We start from the raw sequence: 20302 nt of genomic DNA on the forward strand, positions 1-20302 counted from the left end.
TTGTTAATTACCTCTATAATAAATGAAAAATATCTCCAAAATCAATATGACTGCGATTTTCGGCTTTTTTCTCGTGCTGTATTCTGGCACAATCGAGTCTGTTGTGTTCAACAGTCTGCACAGTGATATACACAGCCTAGTGGGAACGTCAGCAGGTATCGGCCTGTTAGTGATTTGCAGTCAGACCATTCACCGATGCCTTCTTCGTCAACTTCATATCAAATTTTTTATTGTTGCAGTATCTAAGCGGAATACACGGAAAAAGTAACAAAACGGCGATCCCTGAAGCCCACATCAGTCACGGACCAGCAAAGCAAATTTGGTGAGATCAATCTAATTTGAAATTAATTTTTATTATCCAATTAGTTGTAAATTATATACACCCAGATTTTTTACGCGGTTTTTTTGCGCGGTTTTTTAACGAGGTTTTTTTACGCGGATTTTCCAATTAACGCGGTTTTTGCAAAAATATTCTAAGTCCTTTTGAATGCAAAAGACTTAGCTTTTATTCTGAAAAAAATTTCTAAGTCCTTTTAAATGCAACAAAGAAGAATTTTGGCAGTTTTTATTTTGCGCGGATTTCGCCATTAACACGGCTTTTGCAAAAAATATTCCAAGTCCTTTTGAATGCAAAAGACTTAGAAAATTTACGGAAAAATGGAAGAGACGGGTCTGGAAGATTCCTTATGGCCCGCTCCCCAACAATATGGGTATTTTCGGAATGGTCTTGAAGAGTAGGTTCCAGAAATTGATTTTTAACGCCATTTTGAAATCAAAGATGGCGCCTTCCGATTTTAGCGAAATTCGCTATAACCCAATCAATATGGGTATTTTCGGAATGGTCTTGAAGAGTAGGTGCCAGAAATTGATTTTTGACGCCATTTTGAAATAAAAAATGGCGACTTCCGGTTTAGCGAAATTTGCTATTATCCAATTAATATGGGTATTTTCGGAATGGTATTGACAAGTAGGTGCTAGAAATTTATGTTTGACGCCATTTTGAAATCAAAGATGGCGACTTCCGGTTTAGTGTAATTCGCTATAACCCATTCAATATGGGTATTTTCGGAATGTACTTGAATGGTTCCAGAAAATGATTTTTGACGCCATTTTGAAATCAAAGATGGCGACTTCCGGTTTAGTGAAATTCGCTATAACCCAATCAATATGGGTATTTTTGGAATGGACTTGAAGAGTAGGTGCCAGAAATTGATTTTTGATGCCATTTTGAAATCAAAAATGGTGACTTCCGGTTTAGCGAAATTCGCTATAACCCGATTAATATGGGTATTTTCGGAATGGTATTGACGAGTAGTAGACAAAGATCGATGTTTGACGCCATTTTGAATTCCAAGATAGCGACTTCCGGGTTAGCCACATTCACTATAACCCGGTCAATATGAGTGTTTTTGGAATGACGAGTAGTAGACAAATATTGGTATTTGTGGAAGTTGAAGTTGTAGTACAAATAGTTTTAATTAAATACTTAAATTTAAGCAATATGTTTAATTTGAATAAATTCAAACCCCCAATTCACACCACATACGTCTCTTTCTTCTCTCTCTTCCATTCTCACTGCACTTTCCTGGATTTGGATTTTGCTGGTTTATGATTAGATCTTATTTTTGAGGGTGATTTAGATGATTGCCCAAATTTTTCATGCGAGAATTTCGGTAAACCGGAAGTCGCCATCTAGAATTTTAAAATGATGGCAAACATCGACGTTTGTCTGCTACTCGTCAAAACCATTCCGAAAATACTCATGTTGATTTAGTTGTAGAGAATCTCGCGAAACCGGAAGCCGCCATTTAGGATTTGAAAATGGCGCCAAAAATCAATTTTCATCGAAAACCTTGCGGGGAAGGTGCAGATTTATTTATTTCTGGCACCTACTCGTCAAGACCATTCCGAAAATACCCATATTGATTGGGTTACAGCTAATTTCGCTAAACCGGAAGCCGCCATCTTGGATTGTAAAATGGCGTCAAAAATCAATTTCTGGCACCTACTCTTCAAGACCATTCCAAAAATATCCATATTGATTGGGTTATAGCGAATTTCGCTAAAACCGGAAGTCGCCATCTTTGATTTCAAAATGGCGTCAAAAATCAATTTCTGGAACCTACTCTTCAAGACCATTCCGAAAATACCCATATTGTTGGTGTGTGGGCCATAAGGAATCTTCCAGACCCGTCTCTTCCATCTTTCCGAAAATCTTCTAAGTCTTTTGCATTCCAAAGGACTTCGTCGCTGTTGTGCTATCTTATGACAAGCGCCATTTAGCACATTTCGAGAAAAACGATTTTTAAAGTTTGAGATTGAATATCTTGAAACTTATAAATGGTAAAAACAAGTCAAAGAAGACAATTAATGCTTCAATCTATTCTGTATTAAACTCTCAAATATCATGAAGTTCGGTTGACTATGTTGCGAGTTTTCACTATAAATGTAAACAAAAGTCGCACTCACACTTGTCGTAGGTGTGTATTGATGGCAAAATTTGTATGGCGTGTCATAATTGTGCATGGAAAATTTTCCATAGAAAAAAAGCATCAATTATTAACTTTTATTAATATCTTCGGCTTTATTCGGCCTAGAAACAATCGATGAGATGCATTTTGAAGGAAATTGAGCAAGCAATCTAGAAAAAATAGTAATTTTTAATTACAGTGTTGGCAAACATAAAATATTGCCAATTTAAAAGTAAAACTGCATATTTCTCGCAATACATGTATTTTTATTTTAAAAATTATTATGCCATTGTGTTTCTCAGACATTTTTACATATAAAAACATCTAAAACTTCTACATTACTTAAGCGAATCCCAAGATACAGTGATTTAAAGCAAAAAACTGACAATTTCTCATCACTTTTTTCGCTATAACTCAGTAACCAAGCAAAATTTCAAAATTATGAAAACGCCATTTTGTAGAGAATTTTCTGATTAGTAATGTTGCATATCTAACTCAGTTTACCCCAAAATGGCGTTTGTCATAAGATAGCACAACAGCGACGACTTAGAATATTTTTTGCAAAAACCGTGTTAATTGCGAAATCCGCGCAAAAAAAATTCCAAAAATATTCTAAGTCTTTTGCTGAGAGTTTTTTTTTTGCGCGGATTTTCGAATTAACGCGGTTTTTTACGCGGATTTTTCAATTAACGCGGTTTTTTTACGCGGATTTTCCAATTAACGCGGTTTTTTACGCGATTTTTTTTACACGGTACGTATCCCCCGCGTAAAAAAACCAGGGTGTAAATCACTCAAACCCACAGACCCTTTTCCTTCGCTACTAACCAATTCTAACATCCTTAATACCTACGGAGATTGCGTGGGTTCCCCGCATCTTCTTAAGTAGGTATTCAACTAACATATCCTTCCCTTTCGCGATCGTAAGGACATGGCCAGGTGTGCAGTAACTATACTATTGTATAAAAAGATTTCACTGTATCAGCCACGCATGATGAGTGAGGTCGTTTTTGCTATACTAACTCGTCGCTGTTGTGCTATCTTATGACAAGCGCCAATTTGCACATTTCGAGAAAAACGATTTTTAAAGTTTAAGATTGAATACATTGAAACTTATAAATGGTATCAACAATTCAAAGAAGACAATTGATGCTTCTATATATTCTGTATTGATCTCTCAAATATTACGAAGATCAGTTGACTATGTTGCGAGTTTTTACTATAAATGTGAACAAAAATCGCACTCACACGTGTCATAGGTGTGTATTGATGACAAATTTGGAAGGTGTGTCATAATCGTGCATGGAAAATGTTCCATAGAAAAAAATGATCAATTATCAACTTTTATTCATATCTTTGGCTTCATTTGGTCTACGAACGAAAATGAGTCAGGGAATCTTGAAAAAATGTTATTTTTGGTTACAGTGTTGCCAAATATGCTATATTTCCAGTTTAAAACTTAAATTGCATTTTCCTCACAATTCGTGCATTTTTATTTTGTAAATGATTATGCCATTGTGTTCCTCAGATAGTTTCACATATAAAAACATCTTATACATCAAGATATTTTGAGCCAATCCCCAGGCACAGTCATTTGAAGTAAAAAATTAAAAATTTCTCAGCACGGAATGTCAAAATTCTGTAAACGCCACTTTGTAGAGATTTTTTTAGACAGGTAATGTGGCATATCTAACTCAGTTTAACCCAAAAAGGGGTTTGTCATAAGATAGCGCAACAGCGACGAACTGCATTTTCCTCGCAACATATATTTTCCTTCTAAAAATTATTATGCCATTGTGTTCTTCAGACATTTTTACACATAACAACATCTAAAACTTCAATATACAGCGCTGTTCGAAAAAACAGCAGCGCTAATATTTTTTCGAGTGTACTGTAGAATACTTCCATACATTCTACTCTCCAATAACATTGTATGACTTTGTAAGTGACGTATAGTACAAAGAGTAAAACGCGCCACTTTTTTGGTTTAATTGGCTTATTGTTTACAAAACATAGCTGTAATTTCGATATGAAGCTGTTCGTAAAAATAGCAGCGTTACCACAAAAGTTTTCAAGATTTTCAGTTTAATTAATCTACTCTGTTCGGTATGGCATTCCTACGCTTACAGTTAACCTGAAATTGTAAGTTTATATGTTGTAGTATTTCACGATAATGGGTTGTTCGAAGCACTGTACAGTCGAGGAACGAAATCTCATCAAACGGTTGAATGCTAGTGGCAAAACATACCGTGAAGATCAGGAACTTTTACAATGTTCTGCTAAAAAGATATACACAAAACTGATACTGGCGGTAGAAAGCGAGCAACATCTGCTCAAACTTATCGTTAGATGAGTCGGAGGGCAAAATAATATCCGTTAATATCTTCGAGAGAATTCTAAAAAGACCTGGAACTTTCTATTGCAACGTCATCGAGTAGAAAATGATTGATTAGGACAAATTTACACGCATTAAGTTCGATAAACTCACAACACGACACCTTCACAATCGTCTGAACTTTGCCGAATTTCTCGCAAATTGGACCGTTGCAAAATGGAGTAACATTTAGTGAGCTGAGTGTGTGGTATTATTTGGCTCGAAAGGTACCGTCAGTAGGTTAGACGTCCACCAGGTACTGAATTTTTACCACTATACACGATGCAAACATGTAAAACATATGCGTATCTATATAACACTATTCTTGAAAATAATGCGCTGCTATTATTTCGAACAGTACTGTAACTTGAACCAATCCCAAGATACAGTGATTTAGAGCAAAATACTCGCAATTTCTCGTCGCGTTTCTCGCTATATCTCAGCAACTAAGAAGAATTTCAATATTCTGAAAACGCCATTTTGTAGAGATTTTTCATACAAGATATGTGGCATATTTACCTATGTTTACCCCAAAATGGCGTTTGTCATAAGATAACACAACAACGACGAAATATAGATGAAACTGCGATGAGAACTCCTCCACCTGACATTCTTTGGGTTAGCCGTAAATCATCTCTAAAAATGCAGAAGTTACAAGATTTTCTCGAAGCATGAAGGTAGTGGTGACCAGGGATGCCAAAGGCACTGGTAAACTACATTTTTTCGGTATATTTACATTTGCACAAGCCGTACAACCCGCTACAGCGACGCATCACTACAGCTCTTGCTAGAACAGTAGCCAAACCGAGTACATTTTCCCGTAGAGCAGTAGAATACATTTTTGTTTTGCTGCTGTACTCCGACTGTTCGGTGAGAGCGTGGCGTAGTAAAGTTTGTTCTCTCGCTTTGTACACTTTTCTCTGCGTAGTCAAAGGGAGAGGCCCGCACACGAAAGCGTTGATGCCGGTCGTGGCGCAAACGAACCGCATTTATTTTTGCCGTTTGTGATTGAAAATATTGAATAGATTAAAAGTATTAAAAAGTGTAAAATAAGCAAAGAGAAGCTGTACCGCTCGCGTCTGGTGGCTGTACTAGGGGCAGTATTTCTTTGACATGTTACTGCTTTGCTGACAGACTGCCGTACAGCGCTGGGCGTCCTGCTATAGCGAACGACAGCAGCGACGAAAGAGAAATGAGAATGTAGGCAGAAAAATTACAGCCGCAGAAAAGGTAGGCATTTTGCATCCTTGGTGGTGACTTGCTGGAACGGTATAACGAAATATTATACCGGTTTTCATAGAACGACACCGGGGAAGAGAACAGCACTGGTGTTGCACTCAGTGCTGGGAAAATCACCAAAAATCAAAAATTATCAGTGATAATTATCACTGCTGATCATGCTGTGCTGTGATCACAACCATAAAAAATCGCTAGTGATTTTCTCTGAAGGGATAATGTGCTAGCAAAAAATCATTGCAACAAAATCACCGCCTGTGATCACGGCCTGATTATGATTTTTTTATCAGGATTATGAAGTTGAGAAAATCAGGTACGATAGAAAAGATGCAAAATCGGGGTTGATGGTATTGTACATGATTATTGTAAGAAACTCCTTATGATGATGATTTAGCCAAATGATTTTGGGAGTGAGAGCGATCCAGCACACATGTAGGGATGCAAAATAATCCAAATGCTAACGATTTCAGCTTTTCGGGAAAGTGTTTTATATTGAAGGACAAGTTATTGGTAGTTGAAAATCAATAGTTTTGCAGTTTCAATGCACAGGGGGGTCCACCGATGTGTCAAAATGGAATTTTTTCAACTTTTCGGGAAAGTGTTTCATATTGAAGGACAAGTCGTTGGTAGTTGAAAATCGATAGTGTTGGACATTTTCAATGCACAGGGGGGTCCGCCGATGTGCCAAAATGGATTTTTTTCAACTTTTCGGGAAAGTGTTTTATATTGGAGGACAAGTTGTTGGTAGTTGAAAATCAATAGTTTTGGACATTTTCAATGCACAGGAGGGTCCGCCGATGTGTCAAAATGGAAATTTTTCAACTTTTCGGGAAAGTGTTTTATATTGAAGGACAAGTTGTTGGTAGTTGAAAATCAATAGTTTTGGACATTTTTAATGCACAGAGGGGTCCGCCGATGTGTCAAAATGGAATTTTTTTCAACTTTTCGGGAAAGTGTTTCATATTGAAGGACAAGTCGTTGGTAGTTGAAAATCGAGTGTTGGACATTTTCAATGCACAGGGGGGTCCGCCGATGTGCCAAAATGGATTTTTTTCAACTTTTCGGGAAAGTGTTTTATATTGGAGGACAAGTTGTTGGTAGTTGAAAATCAATAGTTTTGGACATTTTTAATGCACAGAGGGGTCCGCCGATGTGTCAAAATGGAATTTTTTTCAACTTTTCGGGAAAGTGTTTCATATTGAAGGACAAGTCGTTGGTAGTTGAAAATCGATAGTGTTGGACATTTTCAATGCACAGGGGGGTCCGCCGATGTGCCAAAATGGATTTTTTTCAACTTTTCGGGAAAGTGTTTTATATTGGAGGACAAGTTGTTGGTAGTTGAAAATCAATAGTTTTGGACATTTTCAATGCACAGGGGGGTCCACCGATGTGTCAAAATGGAATTTTTTCAACTTTTCGGGAAAGTGTTTCATATTGAAGGACAAGTCGTTGGTAGTTGAAAATCGATAGTGTTGGACATTTTCAATGCACAGGGGGGTCCGCCGATGTACCAAAATGGATTTTTTTCAACTTTTCGGGAAAGTGTTTTATATTGGAGGACAAGTTGTTGGTAGTTGAAAATCAACAGTTTTGGACATTTTCAATGCACAGGGGGGTCCGCCGATGTGTCAAAATGGAGATTTTTCAACTTTTCGGGAAAGTGTTTTATATTGAAGGACCAGTTGTTGGTAGTTGAAAATCAATAGTTTTGGACATGTTAAATGCACAGGGGGTCCGCCGATGCGCTAAAATTAAATTTTTTCAACTTTTCGGGCCCTCAACTTGCCCTTCAAAATAAAACACTTTCCCAAAAAGTTGAAAAAAAATTGATTTTGATGCATCGGCGGACCCCCTGTGCCTTGAAAATGTTCAAAACTATTGATTTTCAACAGCCCTCGATTTGCCTTTCAATATAAAACACTTTCTCAAAAACTTGAAAAAAAAATCCACTTCGACACATCAAAGTTTTGAAAATGTCCAAAACTATTGATTTTCAACAGCCCTCAACTTGCCTTTCAATATAAAACACTTTCCCAAAAAGTTGGAAAAAATTCCATTTTGATGCATCGGCGGACCCCCCTGTGCATTGAAAATATCCAAAACTATTGATTTTCAACAGCCCTCAACTTGCCTTTCAATATAACACTTTCCCAGAAAGTTGGAAAAAAATCCATTTTGATGCAAGGGGGTCCTTGTGCATTAAAAATGTCCAAAACTATTGATTTTCAACAGCCCTCAACTTGCCTTTCAATATAAAACACTTTCCCAAAAAGTTGGAAAAAATTCCATTTTGATGCATCGGCGGACCCCCCTGTGCATTGAAAATGTTCAAAACTATTGATTTTCAACAGCCCTCAACTTGCCCTTCAATATAAAACACTTTCCCAAAAAGTTGAAAAAAATTTCAGCTTGGCTCATTGACACCCCTAACATATCCATAATGTTCGAAAATAGATAATGATCATCGATCCAAGAATTAAATCAAATCGCAATCATGGCTGATAATGCTCACTTGTGATTTTTTCCGAATTGCTCGCTGCAGATAGAATCATGCCGGGATCACCCTCTCAATTATCAAATTCAGCCACAGATCAAAATCACCACTGATAGAGGGCAAGAAAAAATCGGTAGTGATTTTTGTGAGATGATCTTTTGATAGTTAAGAAAGTGATCACGGCATGATTTTATCGGCAGTGAGAATTTTCGAAAAAATCATAAGCGATAATTATCAGCCATGATTGCGGTTTGATTTTTTTTTTTGATTATGATTTTCCCAGCACTGGTTGCACTATCCAGCAGAAGTGGGAATAAAACACGTCCAATGGCCAACTGGTAGGAGAATACTTCTGCTAGAAAGTGCAACGCCATTGCAATCCACTGCCCTAAAGTTTTCCAATCATAAACGACATATTTTCCGTGAGCGTCTGCCTATACTGTAAATAATAATGGAATAACCTTATATGTAACTGTAAGATGAAACCGAGTAGATGCATAAATTTATCACGATTCTGTTTTAATATTGTGAACATTTGGATATATGAAATATTGGATTGATGTACCAAAAAGCTGTCTAATAAAACTGACATGATAGTGACTACCAGTGACGAAATGTTAAAATACAATGAGACAAGAATTCTTAATAGCAGACCAATAATAATGACAGAGGTAATAATTGCTCACCAACTAGCACCACTTTCACATCTCTTGCTGTGTGCGGATGGCATTCCAGTCGAACAGTTTTAAGGTGTTAATCAGATCAGATATGAGTGGAAGACAGAGAAAAGCACATGATGGGAGAGATAGTCATGAGAAAAAAACAGCTGACGATGGCAGGCGAACGAACTAAGTTGCATACGAACATACAATTAATGGATGGATGCCAAATACGCACAATGCACATACGCTACCGGGTGCAAAAGATTGGAATCGTTTGGGTTGCATGCAGGATATCATGACAATCATTTTTTGGCTGCCAACCTAGAGTTTAGATATCTAGATTTCGGTCTTTTGGCTGCCGAAGAGACGAATTTGCAATACATACAACTATCCAACTTTGTCATAGTTAACTAAAGCGCCCTTTTTGCACATTCTTTGCTCTTTAGGAAGAAAAGGCATATATTAGCTTAGCTCAGCTGACTGCCCGTGAGTTTCTCGTGATTGATCAAACCCTGTTGAAATTGCATATTGAACCAATTGTATGATACTTTGGAGTAGTACATCATACTCAACGAGCAACCTAAAGAGACTAAGATTATAGTACGATCAATAACGTAGATGGCGACGTCCATGCAGGTCAATTTTGGGATGGGAAGGAATGTTAGTTCAACACTTGTGACTATCAAGACCGAGAAATTCTCTGCATCATCCACAAGTGTCGCAGGAAAGGATTGTTGTCAGTAGGTTGAGAAATGAATCAGGATATATCTTGGCAGATATTGTGATTTAGCTAAGTACTCACGTGCTTTGTCTTTTCATTTTAGATCAAAGTTTTCAGGAGTGCGACCTCCAGTAGAAATATGAATGCCGAATTGGCATTTTAAGAATTATTATTCCGCGGGGCGTTACATACCAGGATAAAAGCCCCGTGGAATGTAATAGAGGTAATGATATGGTCTTAGCGTACGAATGTCGCCCACAGTCAATTTCCGATACTTCGAAACGAGTAATTTGAACTCCGAACAGCCGGCCATTGGGAATATTGCTTCACTTCAATGATCATTTCCAAAGTTGGCAGTACAAAGCAAGCGTACGAAAAGTATAAAAGATATCCTAAATGAATATGAAAATTCACTGCGAGATGTTAATGACAAGTTGGCATCTCCGCTCTCCATATCAGCCACGTTTTCATAATTGGGTTAAATGCCAAATTGTAAACGACATACGTAAAAAATATAATAAACACAACGACAAGGGCTTTTGATCCATCGGCGGTCCGGAAGAAGAATGGATGGGAGAAGAGCAATACTGGCAAAGACCGACTACCATATGAGCAGCTCAAACTCGAAAGAGTGACACAGAGTACTGCACTGGATGATTTTGAAGAAAGGACCAGGAGTGCGATTTTACGAAGTTTTAGCTTCCGATGGCCCTACATTTTCTGACAGAGTGAAGCTTTGGAGTGTTCAAATGTTTACCACTGTTTAGGAAAGCAAAAGTACAAAGCTAGTTCAGACCTTCATGAGACCTATAGAAGCCTTTTGGAGGTATTCGTCAACGTAGGTTTGTCGGTAGACGGTTCCAGATTTAATAAAAAAAAACTGGCTTATTTTGACACATCTACAGATCGCTTACCACACAAAAAAAACTTTTTGTGTAATTCAACAGCTTCATCTTAGGCCAATTCAACAAAATTCCTACTTGAAAGTTAGCTTTTTTTAAATCCGCTTTTTGTACTATTGTATTGTAGAACGGCCAGAAGAAATCTAAAACGTTGGTACACAATCGGGAATAGCGAATCAGAAAAGGTGATTATATATTAGTGCTTTACTCAATAGAGAATGGATAAGGGCTATGATGCAAAAACTTAAGGTCCGTCTAAGTTAAGTCTTCTGCATGGATCAATACCTTGACTTAGTAACTCCTAGTATGTTGTTAATCGCCTCTTACGACATGGGAGCAGGTTCCCAGTGGTTCTATTCTTGGCTGAAATAGTGCAAAAAAATTACCCTGCCGTAGACCACACGGCTTCCTTTAGGAAGAAACGGCATATCATCAAAAAAGTTATGGCCTCATCAGTAAAAATTGGATCGTCGATACTACTGGAACGTTAATGTCAACCAGTCGTTTTGTCCCACAAGACAAGTCTAGTTAATGGAAAAGTTGATCTGTTAGCTACTGAAGAGAATAATCTGGAACACGAAAAACCATTTTGACTCAATAGTTTTTTAAATAAGACGCATGTATTTTTCAAGCCTTACTTATAAAACAAAACTTCGAGAACAGTCATTTGTAACTCAAAACAAATGAGAATTTACACTTTAAATAAGTATTTTCCAGGCTAAAATTGAACATTTTAGTCGAGTGTGCTCATGAGCAGGCTTTTACATAGAAATATTACATGGAATTATCCACCACATTATAAATACAAAAGCTATACATATAATGAGTTCGACAATTCCTTTTACTACTAGACTTTATCGAAATTTGCTTGTCGAATAAACGTGAAACGGTGAATTAACAATCAATCATCACTGCAGTGCTCTCTTTTGACAAATACCATTTTGGGTAAATTGGGTTCAAAATGCCATGTTGCTCGATTTGAAACTCAACACAAAGATTGAGGTCAACTTCGATAGTATATTTTGATTTGAGAAATCATTATTCATATTTACCATAAACATTAGCTAAATTCAATATTAATTCTTCAAAAGGACTAATGAGATTTTTGTAAACAAACTTCGTTCGCTCATTACTCCGCTGCCGAGTTGAATTTCATGAAAAATACACTTGAATCAACATATTTACCCTTGGTAGAATCAATTTCAAATGTTTTCTGTGTTGAAATTATAACAAAATAAGAGAAATCAGCAAAACAAAAGTTTGTTTACAAATCTTATTAGCCCTATTCAAAAGTTGATAAGGAATTCATGTCTTAGGAGCTAAAAGTTTCCTACCATAGTTTTACTCAGCTGATGATTTAATGGGTGAATTACAAAATTGAATAACAAAGCTGGCAAGAAGAATATTTTTTGTCAAGTCGCCGTGTTTATAAAAAGTTTTAGAATGTTTCGCATCTGTATTGTTATTAAAACTAACTTTTGTTTGTTTTTTAGTAAATAAGGAGCATTTGAGTGCAACTCCATAATTTTGTGACTGAATAAAGTAGCAATAAAAAAATGGAAAAAAATCAATTGAAACGCCTAATTTCACAAACTATTGATAAATTGTTTTATGAATTCTTCTAAGCACAATTATGACACGTAATACATATTTTGTCACAAATACATCTTAATCTAGTCAACTGATCTTCGCATAAATTGAGAGATCAATACAGAAAAGATAGAAGCATCGATTGTCGTCTCCAAAACCTTTCGGAAAATTTTTAATTTTCAAGATATTCAATCTCAAATTTTTAAAATTAAAATTTTTAAATTTAAAATTAATCTCTGGAAAAACGCAACAGCGACAATACATCAAGAGAAACATAGGAACAGATCGTACAACCAAAAGCGGCAAACTGATGGACAGGCATACAAACACAAAAACTGGCAAAAGTTTCCAAGTTTGAATATTTGAAGTGATAATAATACTAATTGATATGATCCTCGGTTACTTTTTGCAAAGGGCCATGTAATAGCTGACGAAGGGTTACATTTAGGTTAAAAAACGACGAGGTAAAGTTCGCTAATCTCAATTTTGATTGCACGAAAATTCAGCAGATCCGTGCTTATTATGTCGAAATTTTGAACCCAAAGTTTGTTTCAAAACTAAGTTGTGTACGGTGAAATTTTCGATCAATGATCTGATTTCTGAACAAATTTAAATTCATGGAGTATAGCCAAGCACATATTTTGCCATTCGTTTCAATGTGCCTCAAGGTGATCCTTTGACATGAGACATAGCGAATGTCCATCAGCAACAGGTGACTTTTCAAACTTGCAAGCTTTTTTAATTCGTATATTGAGCAGCATCTCTATCAATCCATATAATCCGTTGATTTGGATGATAGTTGGTTTTACTTTGGAAGATTTTTGTAGAATTTCGTTGTATGGAATCGTTGTACTGTGTACTATAATATTTTAAGGCTAACCTCCACACCGAATGTGAATGCTAAAACTGACCGTTTTGTATCGAATTCACGCCTTCTGATTCCAATTATTTGGATGCTAGTGTTGTACAGTAAGTCAACGCGTACCGGCAGATGAGATGAAACGTAGCAATTATGAATCTGCCACCTGGTGGAATGGAAAACCATGCGCGATAAGCAATCTAGGTTTTTTGGATTTTCGCTATTGTTGTTACTGCATGCGAGAAAACACACTACTGCTAGTCTGTCTATAGGTAGATATTCAAGGTGTTGAATGCGCACTAGAGTCAATGGAGTGTGTGCGAAGAAAATTTGGAACAGGGGTCGCATAGTGAACGGGGCTAATTACAAGTTACGGTGCCGTTGCATTATTTTGGCACAATATGTAATTATGATAAACCGATTATGCTATCAGTCTACATAGCTAATGGAAGTATGAAAACATAAAATCATATGTTTATTAAACATTATTTTAACGTTGCTCCCGCAGTAGATGCAGAGTATAGTGAAAGTGAAATTGCTATTATTTTCAAGGTGCTTCAGTGTACTGATGTTTTGAACGAGTGAAGTAAGCTGTGCAAGTGAAAGGAATAATCTTCAGAATGATCAATTTCAACATACCTGATTTCTGATAGTGACGGATATTCGCAGATTCGGAAGGTTTTCGAGTTCGAGCCGACGGCATAAATTCGTCCATTCGGGTGAAATTCGGCACATCGTACTGCCTGCACATCCTCTAGTGACGTAACAGCAACGAACTTCGGTCGGTTCTGGTCCGTCGGCTGGAAGTAGATGAAAGAAAACAAATAAAATTAGCTAAAATCTGGATTAAAATTAATAGACGTGTTTTATTAAATTGAAAACTGAAATTAAACATTGATATTCGCAGGGTCGATGCACCGCAAAGCCGCTTACTAAAGGAAAAACATTATTCGAAAAAATAGATGACTAGATTTGTGGTATACATCTACAAACCTTTTCATCTATTTATATTTATGTAATAATATAATTATAAAGGTAGGGTAGAGTGGTGCAAAAACGATCGCATAAGGAAAATAGATGTTAAGTGTTTTAAAATGTTTATTTTATTTCAAACGCCTGTGCATTCTATGAACAAAACGTTTTCCTACATTTAAAGCAGCTGTACAAGTTATTAGGCTGCTATTTGCTGAAGATAATAAGGGCATTATGAAAAAGTATAAATTGGCAGTATCTAAAAAGCGTGATCAGAAACCGACCTCCTCATGGGCGCAGCCCGACTACTTTTTTCTATCACAGCAAATCAAAGGAAAATGCTATCTTAAAAGTATTGAGTTTCTTTTTGAGTAAAACTGAATGATTTGAGAATTTTTTTTTTCAATGGATATTTTAGGATAACAAGTTGAAATTTACCCGGCATAATTAACCATCTGCCCTACCCCTTGGAGTGAATCCACCCCCGGTTGAAAAACACTGGTGTATAGGGTAATTTTGGGGGAAATGTCGCACATTTCCAAAAAAATATTAAGAGCTCTATTTATCTATAAAATTGTAGGAGTGTATTTTTATTATATTTGGGGTCCTAAGTAACTGTGCAAAATTTGGGGTCGATTGGTTATGAGCCGGAGTAGCGCATTGCGTTTGAAATGTTTTTCCTGCAGTGTGCAATTAATTAATCAGAAGTATAGTTCAGGAAGTGTCCTACACTTTTGCGAAAGGAAGGCATGGTGCTAGAATCTTATAGTTCAAAGCTCGATGAATTAAATGGAAAACATTTATTTTGATAACACTTCCGATATACCATTAATAGTTAAACTTCAAACTGAAATAACTTCGAAATTTTTTGTTTTCCTGAATTGATGATCGGATAAATGATTCAAAACCAATATCCCAATTTCATAGAGGTAGTTAAAAGTAGAATTTCGAACTGAAATATAGTCCAGTTGGTTTGTTCAAGTGAATTACTCGAACACATTTTCTAAATCTCATATGCGTAGTACGCAGGAAGAACAGCGGCATAATGTATCTCCTCTGTCCTCACTTATATCAATGGTAATAAAATTGATGATTATGTCAATGCATCCTAGAACCTTATAATGCAGTTTAATTACCTTGATTTGGCTGAACGAAGAAGCTAATTGCCGATTACAACCAGAAATCCACAAAGAAACTAAATTTATTTATTTTAATATTGCTCAAGTAGAGTAAGACATTCATTTTTTTAATGCCACAGCGATCTTACTTGGTAATGGAGATTGGCATCGTAGCAACCGTCAGAATGTACCGCTAGGTCTCTGTCATTCTGAAATGGGTCATTGGAAAATCGGTAGAGCTAGCACCTACTACATCCCGAAATTAAGTTCTTTGCATGGGGTGATTGGACCATATGCAGAAAACTTTGTTTTCATAATACCGCTGCTGGCCAGTGGGATTTAGAAGGTGTTCGCACACAACACACACAACGATCTTACTTGTTAATGATTATTAACATTGAAAATTGATTATTATTATTATTATTATTATTATTATTATTATTATTATTATTATTATTATTATTATTATTATTATTATTATTATTATTATTATTATTATTATTATTATTATTATTATTATTATTATTATTATTATTATTATTATTATTATTATTATTATTATTATTATTATTATTATTATTATTATTATTATTATTATTATTATTATTATTATTATTATTATTATTATTATATCAAAAATTCTGTGCATTGCTTCATAAACACTTCCAATATTTGTATACGTTTGAGTGAATCCGCCAGAGCATTCCACATACAAACACATACAAAAATCGAGCAGTAACATTACTACTTTACCACCTCTATCAATAATTGCACCAATATCATCGCAAACTTTTAAAGTCGCTGTTTCGTACTACGATGAGTGCGGTATCCCTTCGACAGAACGCCTCAAATTATCTAAAGAACATATATTGTTGCGTTTTCTCAGAGGTAGGATTTTTGAGTTTTTCCAGGCACTTGGAAATTTGCACGACAAAATTATTCTGTTGAACATGTGAGTTAAAGGATGCGCTACTAATGGTAGCACAAGTTCGATGAATTTGATTGGAATTTCGTCTAGACGAACGGCATTTGAGATAACTTCATAGATATAATTGACTATTTCAAAATCCAAGATTGGTTTAAATTCATCAGTGTTTTGTATATAATTAATTGTGTCAGAGACATGCGTTGCGGAAAAATTGTTTTGAAATGATAAGTTAATTTCATCAGCGTTGAAATTAGTCTCTGTGCTATTTGGAGGTGTATTGAAAACCAAGTTACGCGGCATTTTCCAAAAAACCTGTGAAGGTAGGTTTATTGATAATATTTTGTTATAATATGTTTGTCTTGCTTTTATAACCATGGAAGTGACTTGGTTTCTTAATCGTTTAAAAGCGCTAAAGTCGCCCTAGTTGTGCGTAGATTTCCATTAATGATACAACAAATCGCGATCAATCCTTTCATTTTTTCAATGAGCGGGCTACCAAGGGTTGTAATATTTTGTGTTTTCTAAATTTGCGATGTGGAACGCAGGTATCGTGAAGTAACTTCAAGTTTGAATTAAAAAGATTTACAAGAATATCAGTAAAATCGAATAAAAATGGTTCCTTTCGAATTTGTTAAATTCATCCAACATAAAATTAGGATCAATCTTCTTGTGGTCACGATATTACGAGTCCGTAGATATTTTGTCTGTGTTAAATTCGGTCTATGTTGAATGGAGGCAAAATCAAATGATAATGGGAAATATTAGCAACACTAATTTGTCCAAATCTTAAAATAGTGTCAATATTATTGGCAATGATGAGATCTAGCTGATATGATCCATTTGTGTGAAAGAAGATGGACTGAATTCTAACATTATGCATTGAAATCGAGGACAGCATATCTCCAAAGCAATCAAATTTAGTGTTATTAGTCAACATGTTCGTATTAAAATCACCAGTTAGTACTATTATACCATGGAACGCTCCCTACAGAGATAAATTTTTGTGAATTATTTTGTAAAATTTTTTATTAAAATTTTGCCAATTTCTATGAACATGAATTCAACAAATGGCATTTCTAAAATTTTATAAGGTTTGAGTTTTTTCTATCATTGAGTCACGTTTCGCACACACATGCGACGTCTACTCTAGAAATATTCATAATCTGACGAAGTTCATCAAATTTAGCCACGTTTCTTGCGCATAAACTATGATTGTTAAAAGAGAACATGAACAATTTATTTTAAGAAATGCCGATTTTAAAACAATATCAGAAATACAAATTTTTGTGGAGATGTCTGGTTGTGTTGAACTAGCCATAGTCTTTTTCGAGAAGTGTCAAAAAGCAATGCTTCCAAATAATCGTATTTGAATAAGAACTTCTCCGAATAATACACATTATAAACAAGCAATCAAAATCTATCACTGACAATCAATTTTGTACAAAAACAACATCGAAAAACTTGCATGAACAAAAATATCGTGTATACGTACTAAATACAATCTTCTTAGTAATACATATACCACATTAGAAACTGTACCTGGAGCATAGGATCATTTTATGACATTCTGATGTCAAAAATACATTTAAGCTACACACCCTCAGCCATCGAGTGCGGCATCTCACCCACAATTGGGATACGACATCTATCCCAATTGTCGAGGAGAGATGACCAGGTTCGTCATCAGGATGCCTTCTAAAAGGAACTAACTATTCAACGTAAAAAAATCGAGCGCTTAAATAGAATGATTTTTTCGCGGCATGAAAATACTAAATACAATTCGATACCACGCGATGCATCTGGACGCATATAATCATTGGAAGTGTTGTAATTCTTCGAAAAACAAATATCATATTATCGTTGATGGGACTCCAAGGTGACACAAAACATCTCTGTCGAATGAGCCAACAAACACGGGACATCACACGCGCAACTCGAACTCTTTCCGATCCGATCCGCACCCCCCCCCCCATCCACCAAATTGCTCCCGGAGCATTTAGCTCTTTCTATCTCTTCTAGTTCGAACTATTATATTATATAATCTCATTGAAAATGCCCAACTCTACTACCACAAAAAATAACTAATTAATCTCCCCGAATCTTTACAAAATTAAATCACGCCCTCTAGTTATTCCTAGTTTTAAGATAGTTATAAAAATTGTCCCCCTTAGTTAAAAATTATTTGTTTCAATAATCTCCCTGCTAAAAATGTGAAACCATATTGCCATAAAGACTAAATGAAAACTATTTAACCCCCTTGTGTATATGTATAGTTATAAATTCTCCTTAGTTTAATTAAAAAAAAATTAATACGTAATCCCCTAGTTTTAAGTAATTTTAAATGTAAAACAAACCAAGATTGGCACTTTTATGCTAACGCAAACCTGCCTTACCAAATAAACAAATTGAATAAAAAAAATCATATTATCGTTGTAAAGTTACTCTATATACGAGAAGTAGAGAGCGCTGCATCTCACCCGACGCAGCATCTTTCCGGAAATTACCCTACAAGCTTTTCAAAAGAGTGCGGACTACGCTTCGAAATGATGTCGAAATAATGATGAATTTTTCTTGTGCAACTTTTATACTTCTTCGTCAATTACATAAATAGTCATTCGATTCTTCTGGCGCGTAAAATATGGTTCGTTTATTTTTGTCTGTAGTCGGATGCTACAATTCAATAAGTCATCGCCTGAACTGCGGGAAACTATTAAAAGGGCGTTTCTTGATCTTTATATGAATCAATTTCCGTAAACATAATGCCAATATAGGAAAAGTTACAGATTGGTGCTAATCTCGTTTAACTAGCTTTTTGAAAAAAAAACAAGTTTTTAGTGGCCTCTAAACAAGAGCTTCGCGTGAAATTAAAATTGCACTCCTCTCACCGTACGGTGGCGGATCTGCAAACCTGCAGGTAATGAAAGTGAGTGGCGTTCGCTACCATTTGCAGAGCGCCGATGTACACCAGGATGCCAGATTGTACTGCTCAGTACACTAACCAAACCCAACAAAGTAATGGACATCGAAGCTCAAATTAATTGCAATAATTTGATTACTTCATAGTTATTCCTACTTCGATCTTCTGCTGGAAAACCACATCAGTTTGCTCGCATCAGCCTGGTTCGAGAAAACCAGTTAAACTTGACTTTAAACTTCGTCGTTTGTAACCACACATTTACTACTTGCGGAATAGTTAGCGTACAGTATGTGCACCACCAGAGTAGCTTAGCCATCGAGTTTAACTGGATCGATCCATCCTGTTCGGTGATGACGTGACGCGGTTGGTAGCACGATGCAGCTGAAAATTTACTTTCTCGTCAACTCTACGGTTTCATCGGTTGGCGGTTAGCTGAGTGGCGAAATGACGAAAATGACGTCCGACGGCACTAAAAACTGCCAATTACCTAATTGTATCACAACCACACACTGCGCTAAAAAGCAGTTTCCGAAAATTAATTAATTATTTTCGAAAAGCTTTCTTCCGTCTAGCGGAGACGCGTCACATCGATGGTACATGTTGCATAAAAGTGATGTGCATTTCCGTGTTTCCTTTTTGCTGCAAGGCAAAAAAGGTGGATAAACGTTTGAGCGTCGTCTTCGAAAAGAAAGTTTGACTGTTGGTAACGATAGAGTATTGCAGCAATAAGCTTTTGCACATTACAAATTTATTGTTTTGCATTTGCCAGAGATTAACATTGTTAACCATTTTAATATAGTAGCATGTGCTGCAGCTAAGCTACAGAAAGTAAACTGGGCATTTCTCAGATATGATGTTAATATACATTTTATCCTACTTAAATTATCTACTCGTTTTGCATTACATTGCAATACAATGTAACCCACGTTGTCGCGTATTCTTCGCCAACTATGTCAGGGCCGGCAAATAATATCAATCAATGTGATCGCACCCCACACAGTGTACCACGGTGTGTTGGAGAAATTCGCTCATGTAGAGACACTATGTTAATACAGTTGCAA

At 36.0% G+C, this 20302-nt stretch overlaps 2 protein-coding genes across 4 annotated transcripts in view; one reads left to right on the plus strand and one right to left on the minus strand.

The window, feature by feature from the left end:
* Window positions 1-20302, plus strand: part of LOC131690262 (uncharacterized) — a 148140-nt gene that overhangs the window by 33328 nt on the left and 94510 nt on the right. The gene's annotated exons all lie outside the window — the stretch shown is intronic.
* LOC131690261 (WD repeat-containing protein 47) overlaps window positions 1-20302 on the minus strand; it is a 253294-nt gene that overhangs the window by 8452 nt on the left and 224540 nt on the right. For 2 of the 3 annotated variants that reach the window (XM_058975891.1, XM_058975890.1), the window contains exons 7-8: window positions 13946-14106; window positions 9259-9285 (exon numbers count right to left, since the gene is read on the minus strand). In XM_058975891.1, the coding sequence (XP_058831874.1) occupies window positions 9259-9285; window positions 13946-14106 (188 nt within the window). The remainder of the gene's footprint in view (window positions 1-9258; window positions 9286-13945; window positions 14107-20302) is intronic. The other variant, XM_058975892.1, reaches the window with a different exon arrangement.

This window comes from Topomyia yanbarensis, chromosome 3 (genome assembly GCF_030247195.1).
Source record: "Topomyia yanbarensis strain Yona2022 chromosome 3, ASM3024719v1, whole genome shotgun sequence".
NCBI lineage: Eukaryota > Metazoa > Arthropoda > Insecta > Diptera > Culicidae > Topomyia > Topomyia yanbarensis.